Genomic DNA, 19,679 nt, shown 5'->3' with positions numbered 1-19,679 from the left:
TGCAGTTACGGTATCAGAAGTGCTTGGTGGCCAGACCTCCTTCGCAGAAAGTTCGGCCTCCCCCACCGCCTGCAGATTCGGTGACCAGGAGAGTCACAACCAACGTAAAGAGAGGAGTGCTGTCCCTCATTGACACTTTGAAACAGAAACGCCCAGTCACCGACATGCCGTAGCTGCGTAAGAGAGAAGATTCTCCTAACATTTAACTGCAGATAACAGTAGCTACACTAAGGGAAATGAACTGATGGTGTTTGGCCTTCCATTCCAAATCGCTGATGCTTTGTCTTAAGAGAATTTATCCATATCAAAACAATGCTAGACAAGCATGTTATCTCGTTCTTGCCACCATCGTTTGATATGAAAAGAAGCATGAATAATTTTTTTCCTGTCAGTAAGTTACATCATGAGCAATGGAAGGTCTGTTTGACTGTAAATAAGTAAACATTACCTGAACTCACACAAAGAAAGAGTATGGCCACGTCCTTCCTAGTGAACTCGTGCTAAAGTCCTTGGAGTGAATGACGCTTGAGTTGATAGTTTCACCATCTTGAGCTGGATTTGTCACAAACCAATCTTAAGTCCTACAGCACTTTGGTTCTCAACACTGGAGTAGATACCAAGGATCAGCTACCATTGAATTACTGCAGATTAAATACCAAGTTTTTTATTTTTTACAGAACTAACCTGTTAATTTTAAATTGTTTGTCAGCATTGGTCTGCCTGACACTCATGTGAATCGTTGTCATTTGATCTCTGTTTGTACATCACAGTTGTAGACAGAAATTGTTTGATACCAAACCAGTGCTGAAAAATCTGGGAGTGTTTTCTGTAATTGAGTACAGGGTGATCCATTGAAGCTTTTCATCTTTAAACATACAGATGCACGTGTTGGATGCTAAATGTGTCATCCCAAATTGTCATTAATTGATCAAAAATACTGTTTGTTCCACATAGAGCTCACACTGACCAGGAAAGAGTTAGTCAGCAGTTTTACTGTCTTAAAACTCTCACAGAAGCAAAAATGTTACAGATGTTTTCTATATGAGTGTTTGATCAAATGTTCCATTCAGTGTTGGGTTGCACTACTCCCCCTCTGAGTTTGCTGCTAAATGGTTGTTAGCATGCCACAAAAAGAGCAATCGTGTTTCTGAATTATTTACTAAGTTCAATGGAAATTCTTTTAGTGGTCTGTGACAAAATCATGAGAGTTGTTTTCTAACAGGATGTTGTCGCAAGTGGGACAACTTCATGTCAATGCTTTTGCTCCAAAGGTCTCCTGTAATAGCCTTGATCCACACAACTGCAGATTCTGACAAAGTCAGCACAGTAATGCCCCTTTAAAATTTTGTCTTGTACTGATCTTCAAATGCAGCTTCGTCTTTCTCTCTTTGCCATCTTCTGTTTAGACCTGCAGATTGGTACAAATTTTGGAAATGGAGCATAAAAGATATTTTTAACTAATGTTAAAAATGTTTTGCCTGCATTTATATATATGTTCCAAACTGTATCTGTCTCCCAAATCTGCAAATTTGGTCATGCTGTAATTTCAGAAGGACATTGTCAACGTTGTTTTTACAAGAACCATTTTTTTTACTTTACTGTGCCAGAGATTGTTATAAACAAGATTGTTATGAGCAAATAATGATTTTTTTTTTTCTTATTTTAAAAAGTCAACAGCAATACCTGGACAAAACATGTTAAGAATACAAGGGGAAAGAGTGATGATTCAGGAAATGCCTTTATTAGAAATGTAGAAGAATTATTAAAACACATTTAGCCTGATGTATGAGCGAATGTAGTGAAGGCTAGCCATGCAGCTGTAATATTCTAAATGGAGTTCTTCAGAATACCTTCTAAGGAGCTGATCCTGCACTATGTTCAAGAAATGTTTAGATGTTGTCCTGAGGGACATGTTTTAGTGGGAAATGTTGATAGGTGGATGGTTGGACTGGATGATCTTAGAGGTTCTTTCCAACCTTGGTGGTTCTATGATCTCAAACCTCTGCGTAATAGAATTTTTGCACCCTGGGCAGTGAGGTAATTTTGTCCCATCCCAAGTCTCACGTTCCTGCTGCTTGGAACCAGCTCCATTGCTTGTGCAGTTGGAGGAGAGAAGGCCAGTCTGCATAACGTGAGTAAACTCCAAAATTGATCCAGCTGGCCATGTGGCTGTGCAGATGACAGGGAGAGCAGGAGGGGAGGTGAGGCAAACCCTCCCCTTTCAGCAGTAGCAACCTTTGAACTGCCCATGAAGCCAGATTTTGAAGTGTGGAGATGACAGATTGTGTACTGGCTTAGTCCTGTTTCTCCAGGTTCTAGTGCTGATCCCACTTAAGTCTGATGGGAACAGTGTAAAAAAAAAAAATCGCTTCCTCTCGTGGCTGCTGTCAAAATGCAGTGTCTCACAACGTCGCTAAGCGAGATCATGAATTTAAAGGATGTTTCCTTGTTAATCAGAAAACTACTGAATCCAACTTTGTTTTATATACTGAAAATATTTTGACAGCATCTTTCTTTTTAAAGTTCCAGGTGGAAACTCCAGGATTTTTATTTGCTTTACAACAAAGAATGTTTAACAGTATAATCGAGTTCAGTAGCGTTGTCTACACAGTGCTGCTTTTCCCCAAGAGAGAAACAGTCCAAGTTTAAACCAAACCAACACTTGGGAAACAGCAGTGTAAAGGTAAGAGGCTGTGTCAGGAGTCTTTACACATCTGTGTTGACAAGGCTCTGAACACAGAGTTTTCACTGGTAAAAATGTGCCACTGCAGGAAGGGCTGAGGGAAAAGAGAGAGAAAAGTATTTGAAAAGCTGTAGGTCCCCTGGATTTCTTGTCTGTTACCAAAATGCTGTTGATTTTGCAAATAATTAAGTAGTTTGCTTAATGGGCCAAAATGTTTGGCCTTTTGGCTTCAGTAGAACCCTGAGTTTCTAAAAAGTGTTAAATATACACCCAGGTGTTTGTAGAATCAACACCTAAAATTGCAGAGCTCGTTGTCTTTTATCAAACAATGTACTGAGGCACTCTTTAACCATGGCTAAAAATGTGTGTATGGCATACACGTGTCTGAGTAACTACCACTGTTTTATTTGATGTTGTAGCAACCCTTCAGTTATCTATGCATTTTTTATAATACCCAGCGATTCTGTAAGCAGGCAGCCATGCATTCACTATGCCTTGTATGTCTGATGCCATATTTTAAATTAACCTGTTAAATACAGCTTAAAATATTTTTATTTTATTTATTCTATTTTTACTGAAATATCCTGCATTATGATGTCGATGTATTGTCTTTACTGGACGTGATCTTGTAACGTTCTCTATGCTGTATACTATAGGTTGCCTAAAAAAAGGCAGCTTTGTAATTATTTGTAGTCACATTTTTATTGAAGTCTGTAGAAAAATCATGTAAAGCGAAGCTAATTTCTTATTTTTTTCAATGCAAGTAGAAACTAGAGGTAAGTATCACACATCACACGTCATTAATGCGCTCCCTTGCAGAAGCAAGGAGATTTATATTCACCATCAAAAATGAGAGATAAAAGCCTTTCTTTTGAAATCCGCAGTGCTGGCTGTAGGTTTTCTTTAAGTCACTGTTTGTTTCACTTGAAGGGAGGAGAGAAGAGGTGTGGGAGGTACAAGGCTACAGAGACAACTATGGGGACTTTAAATAAGAATAACAAAAATTGCACAGAAGCGGCCTAGGACCAACTCACAATAACACTGTGCATGGAGATACCTGTGCCTGCTGAAGCAACATGCCCTTTTGTGACAGGAAGAGAGGCTCTGGAGTGTCTGGCAGCTTATTCCAGGTCAGGTCTGCGTCATTTCCTAAGAGTTCTGCATCCTTTTATTTTTAGTCTTATCAAGTATTTCATAGATGATTATTTTATTAGTGATGTACAACTGTTTGTAAAGCACCCATGCAAAACAGTGCTTTTTTATTTCAGCAGCTCATGTGGGTTCAGCCTTAAATGCCATTATTCCTTCCTTGGGCAAGTTAATTCATATGTTGCTAAAAACTTGTGCTGCACAGTCAGCAGAAGTAGGTGGACCCACACCTACTGGTTATTAGCAGAGCTCAGCCTTGCATAGAGCACCCAGTTGATGCTGAAAAGTGCAATTTCCCCTGCTGTTGTCCACTTCTACACATCTAAATGTAATCTACTCTGAGAATAAATTTGGCTGCATAAAATGATTGTCTCAACTGTTGCTGGTCCATGGAACTGGGAAATTCTTTCTTTTCTTGTTCCAAATTGAGGGAAGGGAAAAATATATGATGGCTGTTTAGAGGCAGTAGCAGTGCCATGGAGGTTTTTGTATGTATCAAACTGAATCAGTGGCTTCTAGTTGAAAATTACAAATATTTAAGTGGAATACTGAGAACTAGTTATGTATGATACTTCACTTTATTTTTAAAAAGTGTTTAATTGAGCATTCAGGCTCCTATCCACAAGCCATTTGAAGTCAGTATCAGATGTTGCCAGCAGGTGATATTCGGTGCTCACCAAGCAAGCTGGTAAACCTGCTGAACTAACATCTTCCCTGCTAGCTCTTCTGTATTCTTGGTAAGATACCAAGGTCACCACTTGTTTGGTCTCCGTAACATCTGAAGGACTCAGCTCCCTCAAAACAAGATAAAAGGCCAAGTGTGGAACATCACATGTAAGCCCAAAGCATGTTCATTTTGGAGTCATTTTAATCAATATTTAGTAAATGAGAGACACTGGGCTCTATTTTTAAAAATATGCAAGTTCACTTCTCTAATTTAAGAATCTCTTAAGCTTCTTTTAGGCATTTAACAACCATATTAAAAAACAAACAAACCCTTCTTTCCATTCCTTTTGTCTATTATGTAGAATCCTCCTTGAAGGTGGTTTGAAAGAATGTGGGATTCTTAGTTTTTGTTCCAGTTCTATACATTGCAAACAAACAGGTCTAGGTAAGTATGTTCAGAAACAAAAACAGAGCTTTTCCTTTTATTGGACCAGGTGAGGAGCGTAGGTTACTCACAGCGATGTACTGCAGGTGAGTGATACCTCTGAGTACAACAGGTGACTCTGGTTAAAAACATGAGCAGAATTTTTCACTGATTCAGTGGAGTAGTAGTATTTATCTGATGAAGAAGGAGCAGTTCTCTGTGCCAATGATATAACACATCCCTTCTTCTAAAGCTTGTTCGTCTACGTTGGCTGATGTGGACAGGAAGAAAATAAAGATATTAAAACATTTTCTCTGCATGGGTCTAAATCCTTAAGATTCCATATCATATTGCTGACACTTGGCGTGTTTACATTCAATAAACTCTTATCAACTGTCATAACGAACAGTTGCTAACAATTCCTGAATTACTTTTTCTGTTCATACTGCCCATATTTAGTACTAAGTCACTTATTACATTGTGCTCAGACAAATGTAGATATTCACCATTTATTCTGCATTTGTTAGCAACAGGGAACAGGTTAGGTTCCCACTGCTGATTTCTCAGCAGTGGAAAACTTATTCAGTCCTTGTGTTCAGTCATTATTCAAATAAATAGTTACACTATTTATAAAAATAACTTAGATAATAGCAGCTTATCTGATGTGAAAAGAGCTGCGTTTTGGTTGATGTTACTAAAAATACTGAATTGACATGATAATGCATCGTAATATTTATATAGTTTCCCCTTATAATATTTTTAAGCACCTGTAAGTGGAAACCAAAGGAATTAATACTGGAAAGCCCATGGGTTCAAATGTACTTGGCCAGCTGTTTGTAGAAAAATTCACATCCAGCTTGAGAGATAAAACTGAACTAGCTTACTATGCAAGGCTTAGTTTCTGTGTGTCACAGCCCAAAAGGTAATTTACAAAAACGGTGTGCTGTAACTTGTCATTTTAAAGTCTATAGCAAATAGCTGCAGTATTTTTCACCTGACTCCCCCAGTGGACTCCCCCCGCCTTACACAACTGAGCTGTATTTACTTTAAAATGTAATTTTTGGTTTTAAATGGCTAACATAGCTACTTCCATGCAAATATCTGAGAATTAGTCTCACAGTAAGACTGTAGTGAATAAAGGTATATTGCAATCTACGTGCGTGAATAAATACATACAGGAATCTTTACCTTTTCTAAAAAGCTAGGGGAAAGTTTGAAGATTCTTACAGCCCTGATTGAGAATTTCTGAGCACTGTTGGTTTGACTACTTTAGACACAGGTGGAGGAGGTTCTCTGTCCCTCAAGCTTCTATTCCTCTGTCTGGACTGGAGCAGAGAGATATGAGCTGGCATCCTGTGTTGGTTTCCTTGCGGATGTCCATATGGTGATATCATTGGAGGAAAAACTATTTCCACTAGCTTCACTGCCACCATTTTTTTACATTCTGCACGTGGCTTTCTAACTTGTGTCTGCTTTCTGTGCACCTTGACAACAGATGTGTGCTTTGGCACTTTAGAAACACCTGTGTCTGAAGCTGGGTTGATGGTAGGTTTCTTCAGCTGAATGTGACCTCTTGGTTGGTTGGAATTCTTTTTTTTTCGTTTGCTTTCAACTTTGGATACTACAACTGCAGCTTTCCTGTTAGATACAGCTTTAGGGTGAGGGACCGCAGCAGTCTTTGGCTCTATGCGAGTATGAGTAGCATCACTTCCATGTTGTGCTACTTTCCCTTGCTTCTCTTCTTCCTTTGATTTACCTAGAGTGCTGTCTAGTAGTAGTCCTTTTGCTGCAGCTTGAGACAAAATATCTTTAGCGGACACATTTTTGGAAGAGTCTGTCTGCAAATTTCAAAGGAAGGAATAATAAATTGAGGAAACAGCTGTAAAGTCAATTCAGTAAGCTCACATTCCTCAATATCTACTCCACAAGAAAGGCATGGCAGAATCACTGTTTGCTCAATAAATAAAGGCCCTGACTGTTGTGTTAAGTGCTGTCTGAACATTTGCTCTTCCAGAGACTTTGCCCTCTGTGGTCCAGAAGAGGGAAAATGAGTTCTGGACTTCGGTAGACAAATGTCTGCACAGCATGATTATTTAAACCTTGTGGGCTTGGAAAGCCCCTCCCCCCTTTTTGGTGAAAAAGCTCTACTTCTCTCAGCCACAAGATGAAAAGCTTGACACTCAAACGCAAATCATCCTTCTAAGGTCTTTCCTCAGGAAATCATGCTAAGGCTTTTCTGTTTACTCAGCAAAGTTTCCCTGCCTTTCAGCCCAGATTTGCATATAACTTAGTTTAGAAAGGAAACATTCCTATCCATTTAATACAAGTTGTAATGCAGTCTTAATCCATGCTGGTGACACTGCCTGCTTGCATACTGGCACATCCTGATGATACATACAGACCTAACCAATAACTTCACTAGACACCACTTAGAACGAATCTAATCCCAAGCTGTCTAGCTCATTCCAAGGTTTGATACAAACGTTTCCTCCTAAATATTCCTTGCACAGACGTAGATAAAGAGATTGCTCTGACCACAACTGCTCCAAAACGAAAGTACATGTAGAAAAGCTGTGCTCAGCCTAAAACATTCTGCACATTTCAATGGAAAGTACTTCTAGAAAAGCTGTAGCTTTGCTCACCAACTCTTCGGTCTGTTCAAGAAATCTTAAAAATTAATTATTTTCACGTGTTCCATTTATGTATTCGTTTTATGGAAAATGACAATTGTTCTCTTCTGTGATTTTAAATTTTAGTTTTCTTACCTCTCTTGCTATAACAGCCAGAAAACAGCCGCTGGAAATTTCCGATGGTTCTATTTTGAAAAAAGAATCAGTGCAGGACTCTGGGTTGGAGCAAGCAGGAAGAGCAGGAGGAATCAGTCTGACAAAAAGAAAGAAATGACCAAGAGATAATAACATACAAGGAAAAAAAAAACACGGATACGTTAAAAGTGATTTGTAAAGCATGTCTTGCAAATGAAAGTTTTATAAAACCTATCTTCATTCTTTTTTAAAAAGAAGGGCTAATCAAGACATGAGAATTAATCTTTTGAGAGTTATTTTCAATATTAAATTACATTAACCACCAGATAACGAATCTATATCAACATAATTAAGAGTTGCATTCTTTCTTGAGTCTGCCATAGCTGGATAATCGAGTTGTCCAGGAACATGAGAATGCTCTGAAGGCACTCAGCAGTACATAGAAATTATGAAGAGGTTGACCTTGAGTCAATAACTGTATGCTCTTAATAAATAATTTAGGTAAGCTAGATATCCTATTTGCCATACTCAACTACCAGGGCTCCAGTTGTTTTTTTTTTTCAATTTACTGTTTTGTGATGCATCAACAAGGCAGGAAGGAAGGAAGTCTCCTTTTCCCACATTCCCCCTACACGCCAGCAATTCCCAGCTGTTACAAAACAGACGGCAGTGATTTGGTTCATAAGGCCAAGAACAAGTCTGTCACAAGACAGAAGAGTATCTGTGATGATCCCAAAGGACATTTAATCAGCACGACTTGTTTCTTTCAGAGCTGCTATATTCTGAGCACAAGTGGTCAGAATTTTTCACTGGGTTCTGTATTTCTAGTAAATCGAGTTACCTCGTGCTAAGAGAAATGCATGAGGAACGATGATAAGGAATACTTACATAAGGAAAGCTTGAGCTTTCACCTTAAGCATGATCACACTGTATCTCATTTATGGTATTCTGTTACTGCTTTGTCTACACTGGTTGCCAGCACCTTCATGGTACCGGGACAAAAATCCAAGATCTGTGCATAACAGTGAAGGATGAGCTAATTCTAGAATCATCATTTATGAAGTTCCACCCATCCTCAGCCACAAAATTGCTGAGTTTTGCAAAAAATTCCAATGCACTTTTACGTTACCTATTATCTGTGATCATCCAGTATTTCAAAGCAAAAGTGTGATGTGGTGCTATGACAAGTTTCATGATATTTCTACAGAACACTGAAGAGGTTTTAGGATTTCTGAGAAATTTTCTTATGGGAGGTTTTTTGTCTCAGACAAAAATTTTTTCCTGAAGAAAAAAAAAAAAATCAAACCTCCTGAAAAAAAAACTTTTTTTTTTTTTTAATGAATTATTCTGTGATATAAAGAAATATAAGTTCTCTTCTACTGGGGGAAAGCAATAAATGAAAACATTAGGAACAACTTAATATCTCTTATCATCAAAAAGAATGGAATCAAAGACAGCTGAAGCTGATATTGTTAATCTAATACAAGACACAGATTGGACTAGGTTAAGAACTATGCTACTTCAAGTTTTATATAGACAAAACTATTCATACCATACCTGAATGGCCTGAATGTTTTTTGTTTTTTTCCTTTCACACAAAATTCCAGTGCTTTTTGCACTACTTGTTCATTCTCTTCTGGGTAAACTGAAGAAGTGCAGTAAACAATAGATTGTACTTGAACTACAAAAGAAAATTTTAAGAGACTTCAATGTTAAAATCCTTGAAACACAGTGGTTTAGTAAGGACTAAAACCAGTATGAAAATTATGCTTGTATGCTATTTTTACCAATAAACTACGCTCTCCTGCATGTGAGCTTTTTAACAATTGAAATCTTTTCAAATACTGGCAGATTTCAGCACAAATTCAGGACTGTCTTTTCACACATCTGCTAAACAAAAGGCAGAAGAAAGTGGCAGTTTGAAGATAGACTACATTTACAACTTAGCCAAAATGAGCCTGACTCAGGCAGTTGTTTATGCTGTTGTATTAATGGCTGGTGAATATCACGACACAAAGACCCTTGCTGGAAGAAATCATTATTTGGAGGTTAAACATTTACTGTTAACTCATAGACTAATCAGTGTATCTTTAATGATATAAATCTGGTTGTAGTACAATCAAATTGACAGTATAAGAAAATCTTTTCAGGAACCTGCCTGCCAGCACACTTACATTTCATTGCATGCATCAACTCATTCAGCTGCTTCTCAGCGAGAATACAGAGCTTGTCCTTAGACACAGATCCTTGGTAGAGGTCTTTCAGCAATCCTGCATCTATATACAAAGAGTTGTCATTTATTAACATGGCTGCTCTTGGTCTTGTCTTAACATTCAGTTTGCACAAAAAGCTTGGATAACAGACCTAATGGTCACTGGTACAGTGAGAAGGCAGGCCTTACGGATTACGATACCACGAGTGCCTAAGCAATTCTTTCCTTGTCAAGTTTACCTCTAATTGCTACTGCCTCTTCTTTGTTTCTGTTTAATGAAAGCTGAACAATGAGTATTATAAATAGTCATTAAAGGAGTGTGATTAATAAAAAATCATGTACTCGTATATTGACATAAATTTTGTCTTTTTGCTTGAAAAGGAAGGCAATATATACTCTTCTCCCCAGAATAACCCTCAAACTTCATGCCACTGACTTGAAATTGCCTTCACAAAATGCTCCTAGCCCTTCAGTGCCACACAGAAAGATTTTGTTTTCTTATTAAGAATTCTAAGGTAGGACAAATACATCCTGCTCACTTTATATGGAAAAATCTGAGTAACTGATTATACATTATTCTCTTCTGTTTTTCCATTGTAGTCTGCATATATGTCACACACAGAGAATTATGCAAGTCATTAATATATCTTTTATAGTAGTTCAAAGGAAGTTTTGTGCGTGTTGTCTTTTAAAAAGATTACATTTTATCAGAGCAGCTGTATTGTTCAAATCACAATAGCTAAGGAAATATTTCTACCAGAAAGCATGCATTAGCTATGGTATCAGAAGTTACCTCCATGTTCAGTCAAAATAAAATCTATTGGATTACTAAAACTCAGCCCAGAGGACTGTGGTATCAACAAAATGACTTTTGCATTTTGAAGCCTGGGATCTTTCGGTTCAATCTCAGTGAAGTCTTCATGCAACAACTGAATATCTGAAATAAAACAAAAAGGAGGGGTGGTTAACTCAGCAGTTCAACACTAAAGCAAGCCTGCCTAATTTTAAAGTGATGGGGTTGAAGAGACAGCAATGTTACACAAAATTCCACAAAGCTACAGCCTGCTGGACCAGACCCCCCAACATCCCACTGATTTCAGGCAGACTGAGTGATTAAGCCTTAGCATCTTCCACTGAAGAGACTGCTAATTGGCATTGCCATCTTGTTACTGTTTGATCACATCTTCTGGGTAAACTGGACAAATGTATAAATTTTGGATTAGCAATTTCAGAAACAGGTAGAAATCAACCTGAAAAGCAACAGACAAGGCACCAGATACACGGATGCCACAGTTTGCAGATCCCAGCCATTACACAGGAACTACTTATGTGGAGAACTTCACTGTAACATTTCAGGAATCTGGATTATCTGCAACCTTGTTGAGCCTGATTGTAGCTAAGGAGTTGTCAGTTCACCCTATGACAAAAATAATCTATTACTACCCTCCCAAATCTTCAAAGAAGGAATCTCTAAATTCTGATAGATTTATGACCCGTTTATAGTTATCACAAACTCCATCAAAATCTATTTACAATACCTTCAGCATACCAACTGTTTCAACACATACTTTTACATCCCATGTGACTGAACAAGTCTCCCAGTTCAGCTGCTTTTGCAGAAGTTTTTACACCACAAACAAAAACTGTGGACGTGCTGTGATTTCTCAGTGCCGACATATGAGCGACGGTGAGGTGGGAACCCAGGTGAGCCACAATAACATCATCATCTGTGCTCAACAGCGCCTGCACAGAATGTACAGCAAGGCTGCGAGACTTATCCTATAAAACAGTGACACAAAAATTCAGTGTTACCAACTATTTGGGTTTCTCTGAGCATCAATCTTTTCCAAATTAGGAAATTAATTCGCTACTTTCATGATAAATAGAAAAGAGAGGAGGAGAAAAAACTAATCACATACAGTGGCTAATATGGAATTTTTAAGAAGACAGAATCAAGCATCTTAAGTCAAAATCACTAAATTTCACTTAAATCAGAAGGCTCTGGGCAATGTGATCATGGAAGGTGCTCCTGCCCATGGCAAGTTGGGTGGAACTGCATTTTTAAAGGTCCCTTTCAACTTCAACCTTTCCATCATTTCCTGTGATTCTATGATCCTCCTAACCTGAATTATTCTGTTCTGTTTATCATTATCCCATCAGAAATATTCATAATATTCCTCTTCAGCTGCAGGACATGAATATTTGCATACTGTCATCCTCTAACTGGGGATAATGTACACTGAGATACACAGAAACTTTCCTCATATTTTCAGAAGTGCAGCCACATTTTCAATCACTTTTGACATTTTTAAAATTAATTTTACAACATTTTATTACTATAACTGTAATTATGAATTATGAGTACTAATATTGCCATGCAAATCTTAATAAATGAACTCTGTTTCTGAACTTCTGATTTTTAAACATGTTCAAAAACTTCTCAGAGTATGTTTCTGCCTGCCTGATGTAACAGGGCAGGCACACAGCGCATGACCTTACTTGAATGCAAAGCATCATTTTGCTTACCTGCAGTAAGAGCTTGCAATCTGCAAATAGATCTAAATTAAGCAGTTCGTCTTTAAGAGAGGAAGGGAAAAATAAGACGTTGTGGCAGTGCTGGTCCAAACAGTATGTGTAACCGCTGAAGTCTGACACAGATCCAACTTCAGTGAATCCCTTACTCTTCAGATCTCTGAAGACATCTTGAAGGCTGTTAACATACAGTTCTGACCATTAAATATACACCACCTTCATAAGCAACATAACTCACACTGGTGTTGATCACTGACTTTTATTTCTTCGATGTCTACACGGGTGTACACATCCCTACACCTGTGGCTGTATAAGGCATATTGCATCTGTGTATAAAACATCTGTATAGATTACACACACACACGTAAAATAGTAGTACTATCTGACACAGGAGGGGAAATCACACTACTGCAGGCTTTGAGGTTCTTGTTTTGACTCCTAAGTTAGTAAGTGAGATAACACAGATGAAGGAGCTGTGTGTCTCCAGAGAATGATTCACAGCACTGATATATAGATGTCCTTGAGCTCAGGAGACCCTGTAACAAATTTACTGCCAGAATAGCTTGGTTCTTTTAATTGCTTTCAACATATCCCAGCTCGCCAATGAATTTAACAATTACTATCTGAAGTAATTCTTGTGTGAATGTAATAGAGGCATAAATGCTGAGGTTTGCAATTCAAATATCATGAAGGTTTAAAGGCATATATACCAAAACTTGAATGTTAAATTACAGCTTTAGACAGTGCTATGGGCTTACGTGGTGTTTCAAAGCTAGGGTCAACACTGCAGCCTTTAAATCTCAATCTGAGCTAAAGGGTGAAAGATTGCAGTCAGACACTTTTTCTTAAGAAAACCATAACCACCTATAAGCACAGAGTATTGGTCCAAGACAAAAGTATTAAAAACTCCTGAATACATGATAAAATGCATTATTTGTAATAACAGAATGGATAACGAGACTGGAAACACCAGCCTTACACGTTTGATGACACAGTGAATGATGATTAAAAGAATCATTAGTATTTGACACAATCTTTACATAATAAATACTGCTTCGAAGCATTTTATCTGTCTTAGCACCCTCTGCCAATGTAATTTCTTATACCAATATGCACAGAATGGCTTAGGTAGGAAAAGAACTTGAATATCACCTGCTTTTTACAAAATTTTCTCTGATTTTCATCACGGAATTTATTTGCTCTCATAGGGAGATCAAGTCAGGAAAAAAACTACTTGTTTGGTGAATATCCTCATAAGCAATAGTCTGTAACAAACTCATATCTTCCATTTACAGTTCATTAATACAGTTACTGCAATATATAGAAACTTTAAAACTAACAACCAGCATAGTCCAACACTGTTCTACTAAGCAGGATTTTTATAAGAAATTTAAATTACCAGCAATCAACTAGCCTGGAAATTTTACAAGAGTACAGCGAACTATCCAATCACATATGTAAAAACTAAAATACTAGATGACACTTTTAAGATGTTACCTGGTCTTCAGTGTGTTTATCCAAGCACATAAAGGCAAGGCAGAAGCTCTTTGTTCGTGCTTCCTTATAGTTTCTGGTAGAAAGTGTTGAATTGAAAGAGCATCATGCTTGATGCGACATCTTGCTAGTGCGGCTGCCAATTTGATCCTAAACCTAAAAAATATAGTCATAAGCTTACTATGTTTTTAAAATGTTGGCACCGACTACTTACAGGCAACATTTCTATTAAAAGTCTCTTGCTTGGACATCAACAGCGAGATCTCGCTTTGCAAGCTCATAGAGAAAATATATAGGTGCAGGTATTTTACTGCAGAGCAGATGGCTGAGACTGCTGCCTTTCAGTATACACAGGTCTGGAATTATGGCAGATGAATACAAAACAAATCTCCAAAAGTTGTGAAAAATAAAATATTAAAAATTGGAGGGGGAGAGAAAATATGGATTCAGAACTGCAATCTACGGAATATAATCACACTTTTGCTGGAGATTCAATGATTGAAATATAAGCGTAAAGAAAGGAGACCTCTAACCAGTAGAGAAATGACAGAATTGTGATGGCAGCCAGGAGGTGGTTTTGTTATTACATGAAAACGTCAGACTGAATATTTCTGGCCTTTTCTTCCCAAACGCTTTATGCCTATTTATGATGTGTGATACTTCAGAACAAATAAAATTTATTAGTGTTAAGATATATCACTGTCTGCCCTCCTTGCACATAGGGTGCTCCTGAAATTTTAGGGCTATTCTACATCTAGCAGTACAATTCTGTCTAAGAAATGGCAGACTTAGGAAATGTACACTTGAACACTACTTAAAATGTTTGTTTTACCTATTGTCTTTTTTCCCCCTCTAATTACTTAATATGTATTTAACAAACTTTCATAATAGCAATATTGCTAAATAAAGGAACACTGTTCCATTCTATAACCCTTTGGCACTTGACTATTACATTCACATTTTTGGGTGTAACATTTATGATACACATTGATGCCTTCTGTGCAACGTATTTATGAATGTTTAGCAAATGTATGGTGAACTATACAATTTATGAATGAGTGTAGATATATTTATGAATGTTTGCTAAATATTTCATTTATTTTTTCCTAAAATTATATGAAAGTAGTTTCAAGAGCTACAGAATAAGCTACCTATTTCTAGTAAAATAATTTGCAATATAGGCTGTTAGCAGTGTTTTTCTTATTACAGGAGTAAGAAAGTTTCCCTTCAAATCACTTTCTCATCAAAAATTAAAAGAAATTTTGCAAGATTTCAAGATAAAAGGTATCTGCAATATTCAACATCAGGGGAAAAAAAAGCAGTTGCTATAAAATTCTGTATTTCTGCTATTATGTACCACCACCAACAACAAAATTCTTAGCACATGTACCTGAATAGAAAATTCTCTATTTCCTGAACTTCTGCTATAGGTTCCTCCTCATCAGATATCACTCGTGCTTCAAACTCTCTGTCTTGCAGGTCATAAAGCATCACAAGAAGCAGGCTGGTTAATTCATCCGGCTGCAACAGAAGAACAGCTGAATAGAGAACAAGGCACTTTGCCTCATTTCTGGAAAACAAAAGTCCGTATCAAGCAGTATTCTCCTGTGTAAGACACAGAACAACTCCAATGAAACACATTTTTTCTGTCAGTTTCTTTCATAGGATTCTTTGGATATAGTAACAGATGAGCTCAAGCCATTACATCACAAGCATTCAAAACAATGGTAAAATCTCCTTCCCATGCCTGAACTTAGGCAGCAATTCCTTCTTAAAGACAGGCATTACCAGCGCTGCCATTACCCTTGGATACATCTTACCTTCTCACAAGTATGACTGATACAAGCTAGAAAATTCAAGTTACTAGAAGCATGCCATCAAACACAAAATGTAATTGCCTAAGTCTCATCACTGTGCAAAAACAAGCTGAAAATCAAGTGTTACTGCTGGATCATTTGCCTGATCACATCAATCTATGCAATTAACATCAGTTCAAATTAATCTTGTAATTATCAAAAAGCATCAAAGGCACCACAGAATAGAATAACAGGTTATTCTGCCTGCTCCAGATTTTCTTTTCATAACACAGTTTGCCCAGGAAATGAAAACTGGGTTCAGTGTTTCCTTTTGTCTGATATGGTTCACTCTACACTTTCCACTCACAAGGTGACTCAAGTGGGATGGAAAGCACTGAGTGATGTTCTTTGTTTTATCAAAAGCACCACTCAGTGTAAAAACAAGGGGAACCAAGATAGAATCCAAAAGTTTCACTTTGCTTCTTCAAAAGCCCCAGTCTCTGTACTTGGGCAATCCTTGCTCTTTGTACTCACTAAAACCGGACAAGCCATACAATGCATTCAACAGAGAGCTTCACATGAAAGAGAAGAGGACAAAAAGATCTTAGCCTGCAGGTTTGGTTAGGATGCTCCTGAGAGCTTGCAAATAAGATTTTGAACTACCTTGTCTTGTTCAAGAAATAGGCAGAACCCAGGAGTCAAACTCCCTGGACAAGTACCACAGTGGCGGATATCCTATTATGTGACTTTTCCTGGCTCATGGACAACATTACACAGCTAGTAACACAGTGCAGTAAGCATTATGATTCATTCTCATTTTCTTTCTCTGAAGATAATTCCCAGCATTGGGATGCAACACCAAAGAATCTCACAGCTCATCTAGAAGACTGGAGATTCATAGTTTGGACAACTAATGAAAAAGAATAGACATATTTTGATCTCAGGTTACCATATGGAAAGAACCATCTGAAATAAAATGTTCACTTACTATTGAATGACATGGGTAAACATGACTATCCAGCAGTATTTCTTCAAGGAGATCTTGATCTGGGGAAAAAAAAAAAAAGAAGAAGAAAACATGGATAAGTTGTACTATGAAATACTAAATTATATGCAAGAACAGCAAATATTTACAAAATAGTAGAGAAAAATCTGAAAGTTTGAACATCATAAATATTAAGTGAAAGTTTACTCATGTACAGTAACAACTCTAATTACCTTAGAAGTACAGATTTTAAATGTTTGATTCTATAAAACATAACCAACACTTAGTTATATTTAAATATTTGAGGGATACTACTAGTCTAGTAGTAAATTACTACTTAATTTACAAAAGATTACCCAAATCTCTGTCATCAGGCAGAAACTACATAATTTTATTCATGTACTTCTCTCTGCCACATCATTTCTACTGGCAATTCTGGGAAAAGTTTTGTACTTACATTTCAGAGCACTGAAAGCGAGTTCGTAAGATAAACGCTGGGAATACTCATCTTTAAGAGTCAGCATGGGAGATACTGAGTCATCACCATATCGCACTAACATTCTATCCTTTGGCTTTTTATTATGAATGCCTTGAAAAATCTTAGCTGCGTTTATGTATACAGAATCATGACAGACATTCTTTTTAAGCAGAGTCATTGTTCTTTTCTCAGCAGCTCCTTTTTCATCTGAAATTTTCTTTTCACTCAAGTTTCTCAAGTATAATTTCTAACATCCTCATGAAAGGACACCAAGTTACTTTCAGAACCCGGCACTTTTGCAGTTGTTGATTGTGCAAGTGCAAGCCACAGTCCTTCAAAAAAAAAAACAAAAACAAAACAAAAGTTTGCATTGAATTGTGAAATTTTCTTTCACTAGAATACTCTTTTACCTTCATTTTCAGGTTTTCAATAGAATTCATTTGTTTTTAGGCACTAACCCTGCAAATACATATATACTTGTGTAAGCCTATCAACTTCCATACCCTAGAGAAGTACTTTTAGTAGTTTACTTACCTTATTTATTTTCACTAATACAGATACAAGGAAGACTGGTTACTCGTTTCCAAGAATCTAGTGCATTATAATAAATAACCCTAAAGAGATTATAGAGATCTGATTTACCCTACAGGCTTTGGTTATTGTACTGTGCATTTATGACAATGCTTAGAAGCCAGGTCAAATGTTCAGAACAGGGCTAGCTATGCTAAGACAAATCTAGTGATAGAGCAAAGATATGCATACATTAGTTTACCTGTCTAGGGAAGAATACTAGAAAACAGAAACACATCAGAACCATGCTGAATTGTAACACAGAAAAATAGCTGTGTGTATTTTAGCTCCCCTAACATTTGAGACAAATTACATGCCTCTTCTCCTGTGATAATACCTGCTTAGCATCCGGTTTTCCTCTACCCTTTACTCCTCCCATTCACACAAAATGTACCAGAGAATGAGGAAAGTAACACACTGGCTGGGAAGAAGGCGGATCGTAAACTGTTCCTTCTCTAGCAGGCAGCCATGAAATACCCCTGGCTAAGACAACAGTCCCGAGCTCAAGCTCTTTTCCCAGCCTTGGTGATGCTCAGGCCATCTCTCCCCAACCTCTCCATGTCTGGCACAAGTCAGCGTCTGTCCAGGACAGCCCATAATTCCCTAGCAAATGACTCTGAAGTACAGCTGGGAATAAGTAGAGGAGGGAGAAAAGATCCATTCTATTTGTCTGTGGAAAAAATGAGTGAACCTCAAGCAGATTACTCAGTTGAGAAAGGAAAAATAAAGACAAACATCAGGTTCCCAAAGATGCAGCTCAGGACTACGTTGGTTGTGAAAAAGGACAGGAAAGCATCTCCTCACCTTCTGCTTCCAAGGCATAACCCACTGTCCCAGTTACAACGATCAGAAGTCCTGTTAGCACAGCAGTTCCACGAGTATTACCCGCAGCATCACAAAGCAAGAGGGACGTTGGTTGCGGCCATTATCTGTGCAAAGGGATGTGAAAATTTCTTCTGAAATCATTGGTATGACAGAAGCAGGCAGCCTCCCTGCCCGCAGTTACTGTTACCCAAGGACAAACTGCAGCAGGAAGGTAGGAAGGCTGCAGGCTTCCAGGAAGAAAGTGGCAAGCACAGAGCTGTATGTAAGCTGCATGGGAAGGAGCGATCTGCTAAACACCTGCCTGCTGCCCCCATGGGACACCCACCCTGTACAACTGCCTTGAGACCAGCAGGTTCAAACCTTTAAAGATTCTTCAACCATCACTTCCCAGTATGAGAGACACGCTGCCCTGTCAGCCAGTACACTTACCAATGGAGAAAAATGGGCACGGGCTCCTCCAGCAGCCATGGGAGCGAGCACCCGGCTGCCCCTGCTGGGTCCCAACAGCCCGCGCCTACAGGTGCCAACCTGGCCTCATGCTGCCAGGCCGGACTGCACCACTCTCCAGGGCTGGGTGGGGAGGGCAGAGCTGGGCTTTCTCCTGGCAGCTTCTGCTTCCCCAGCTCCCCTTTGGGGGTGTGCCGTGGCGGGGATGAGGCTGTGATCTGAGGGGCTGCAGAGGCAGAGCTCGTGCTGGAGCTCTCTGTGGTTCACATAAGGCACCAAAAAGCCACAAAGCAGTGCCAAGAACCGCCTTGGCAACAGCATGCGTGTGTCCATGGGAGCTGTGTTTCCCAAGGGTTACCATGGCAGGAGCTCTGCAGAAGTCTCTCAGTGGTGACAACGCCTCTCACTCTCCCTTTTTTGTGGTGTCAGTGGTCGGTTGTTTGTTTTTTTTTAACATTTAAATCCCCAAACAGCATGAATTCCTGTAAATTCAGTGTCTGCTTAAAAAAACACACCTTATCTACACTTGGATAGATAATTGCATTAGAACACCACAGTGTTGGACAGGGTTGGGAATCCTGGAAATACACAGGAGTAACCCCATTTACCAGCCCTATCACTATCCATCTGTACTTGAAATTAGCAGCTTGCTC

At 38.3% G+C, this 19,679-nt stretch overlaps 2 protein-coding genes across 18 annotated transcripts in view; one reads left to right on the top strand and one right to left on the bottom strand.

Annotated features, from left to right (window-relative positions):
• Positions 1-10,246, top strand: part of APBB2 (amyloid beta precursor protein binding family B member 2) — a 157,571-nt gene extending 147,325 nt beyond the window's left edge. For 14 of the 17 annotated variants that reach the window (XM_042811929.1, XM_042811931.1, XM_042811928.1 and 11 more), the window contains one exon: positions 6-10,246. In XM_042811929.1, coding sequence (XP_042667863.1) covers positions 6-173 — 168 coding nt within the window. In that variant the 3' untranslated portion in view covers positions 174-10,246. The remainder of the gene's footprint in view (positions 1-5) is intronic. The other 3 variants (XR_006167661.1, XR_006167660.1, XR_006167659.1) reach the window with 3 other exon arrangements.
• On the bottom strand, positions 6,146-19,047 carry NSUN7 (NOP2/Sun RNA methyltransferase family member 7). The gene is made up of 12 exons (XM_042811853.1): positions 19,009-19,047; positions 17,164-17,431; positions 16,710-16,768; positions 15,316-15,446; positions 13,929-14,081; positions 12,426-12,609; positions 11,468-11,678; positions 10,693-10,836; positions 9,862-9,963; positions 9,245-9,368; positions 7,688-7,805; positions 6,146-6,760 (listed from the first exon to the last, which is right to left on the bottom strand). The coding sequence occupies exons 1-12, from the start codon at positions 19,045-19,047 to the stop codon at positions 6,146-6,148; spliced, it is 2,148 nt and encodes a 715-aa protein (XP_042667787.1).
• Between the last annotated feature and the right edge of the window lie 632 nt (positions 19,048-19,679).

This window comes from Centrocercus urophasianus, unplaced genomic scaffold (genome assembly GCF_019232065.1).
Source record: "Centrocercus urophasianus isolate 14NV4802_14NV808 unplaced genomic scaffold, USGS_Curo_1.0 seq_13, whole genome shotgun sequence".
Taxonomy (NCBI): domain Eukaryota; kingdom Metazoa; phylum Chordata; class Aves; order Galliformes; family Phasianidae; genus Centrocercus; species Centrocercus urophasianus.
The sequence above is the reverse complement of the archived record's forward strand: the minus strand, read 5'-3'. Positions and strand labels throughout refer to the sequence as shown.

Bases quoted from the DNA above. Each gene is read 5' to 3' on its own strand.
- NSUN7 (XM_042811853.1), bottom strand. From the start codon at position 19,047: ATGGCTGCTGGAGGAGCCCGTGCCCATTTTTCTCCATTG. The intron at 15,447-16,709 runs GTAAGTGAACAT...CTTCTGTTGCAG, and splicing joins TTTACCCATGTCATTCAATA to CCGGATGAATTAACCAGCCT. The intron at 9,964-10,692 runs GTAACTTCTGAT...CTTTGTATATAG, and splicing joins TATTTTGACTGAACATGGAG to ATGCAGGATTGCTGAAAGAC.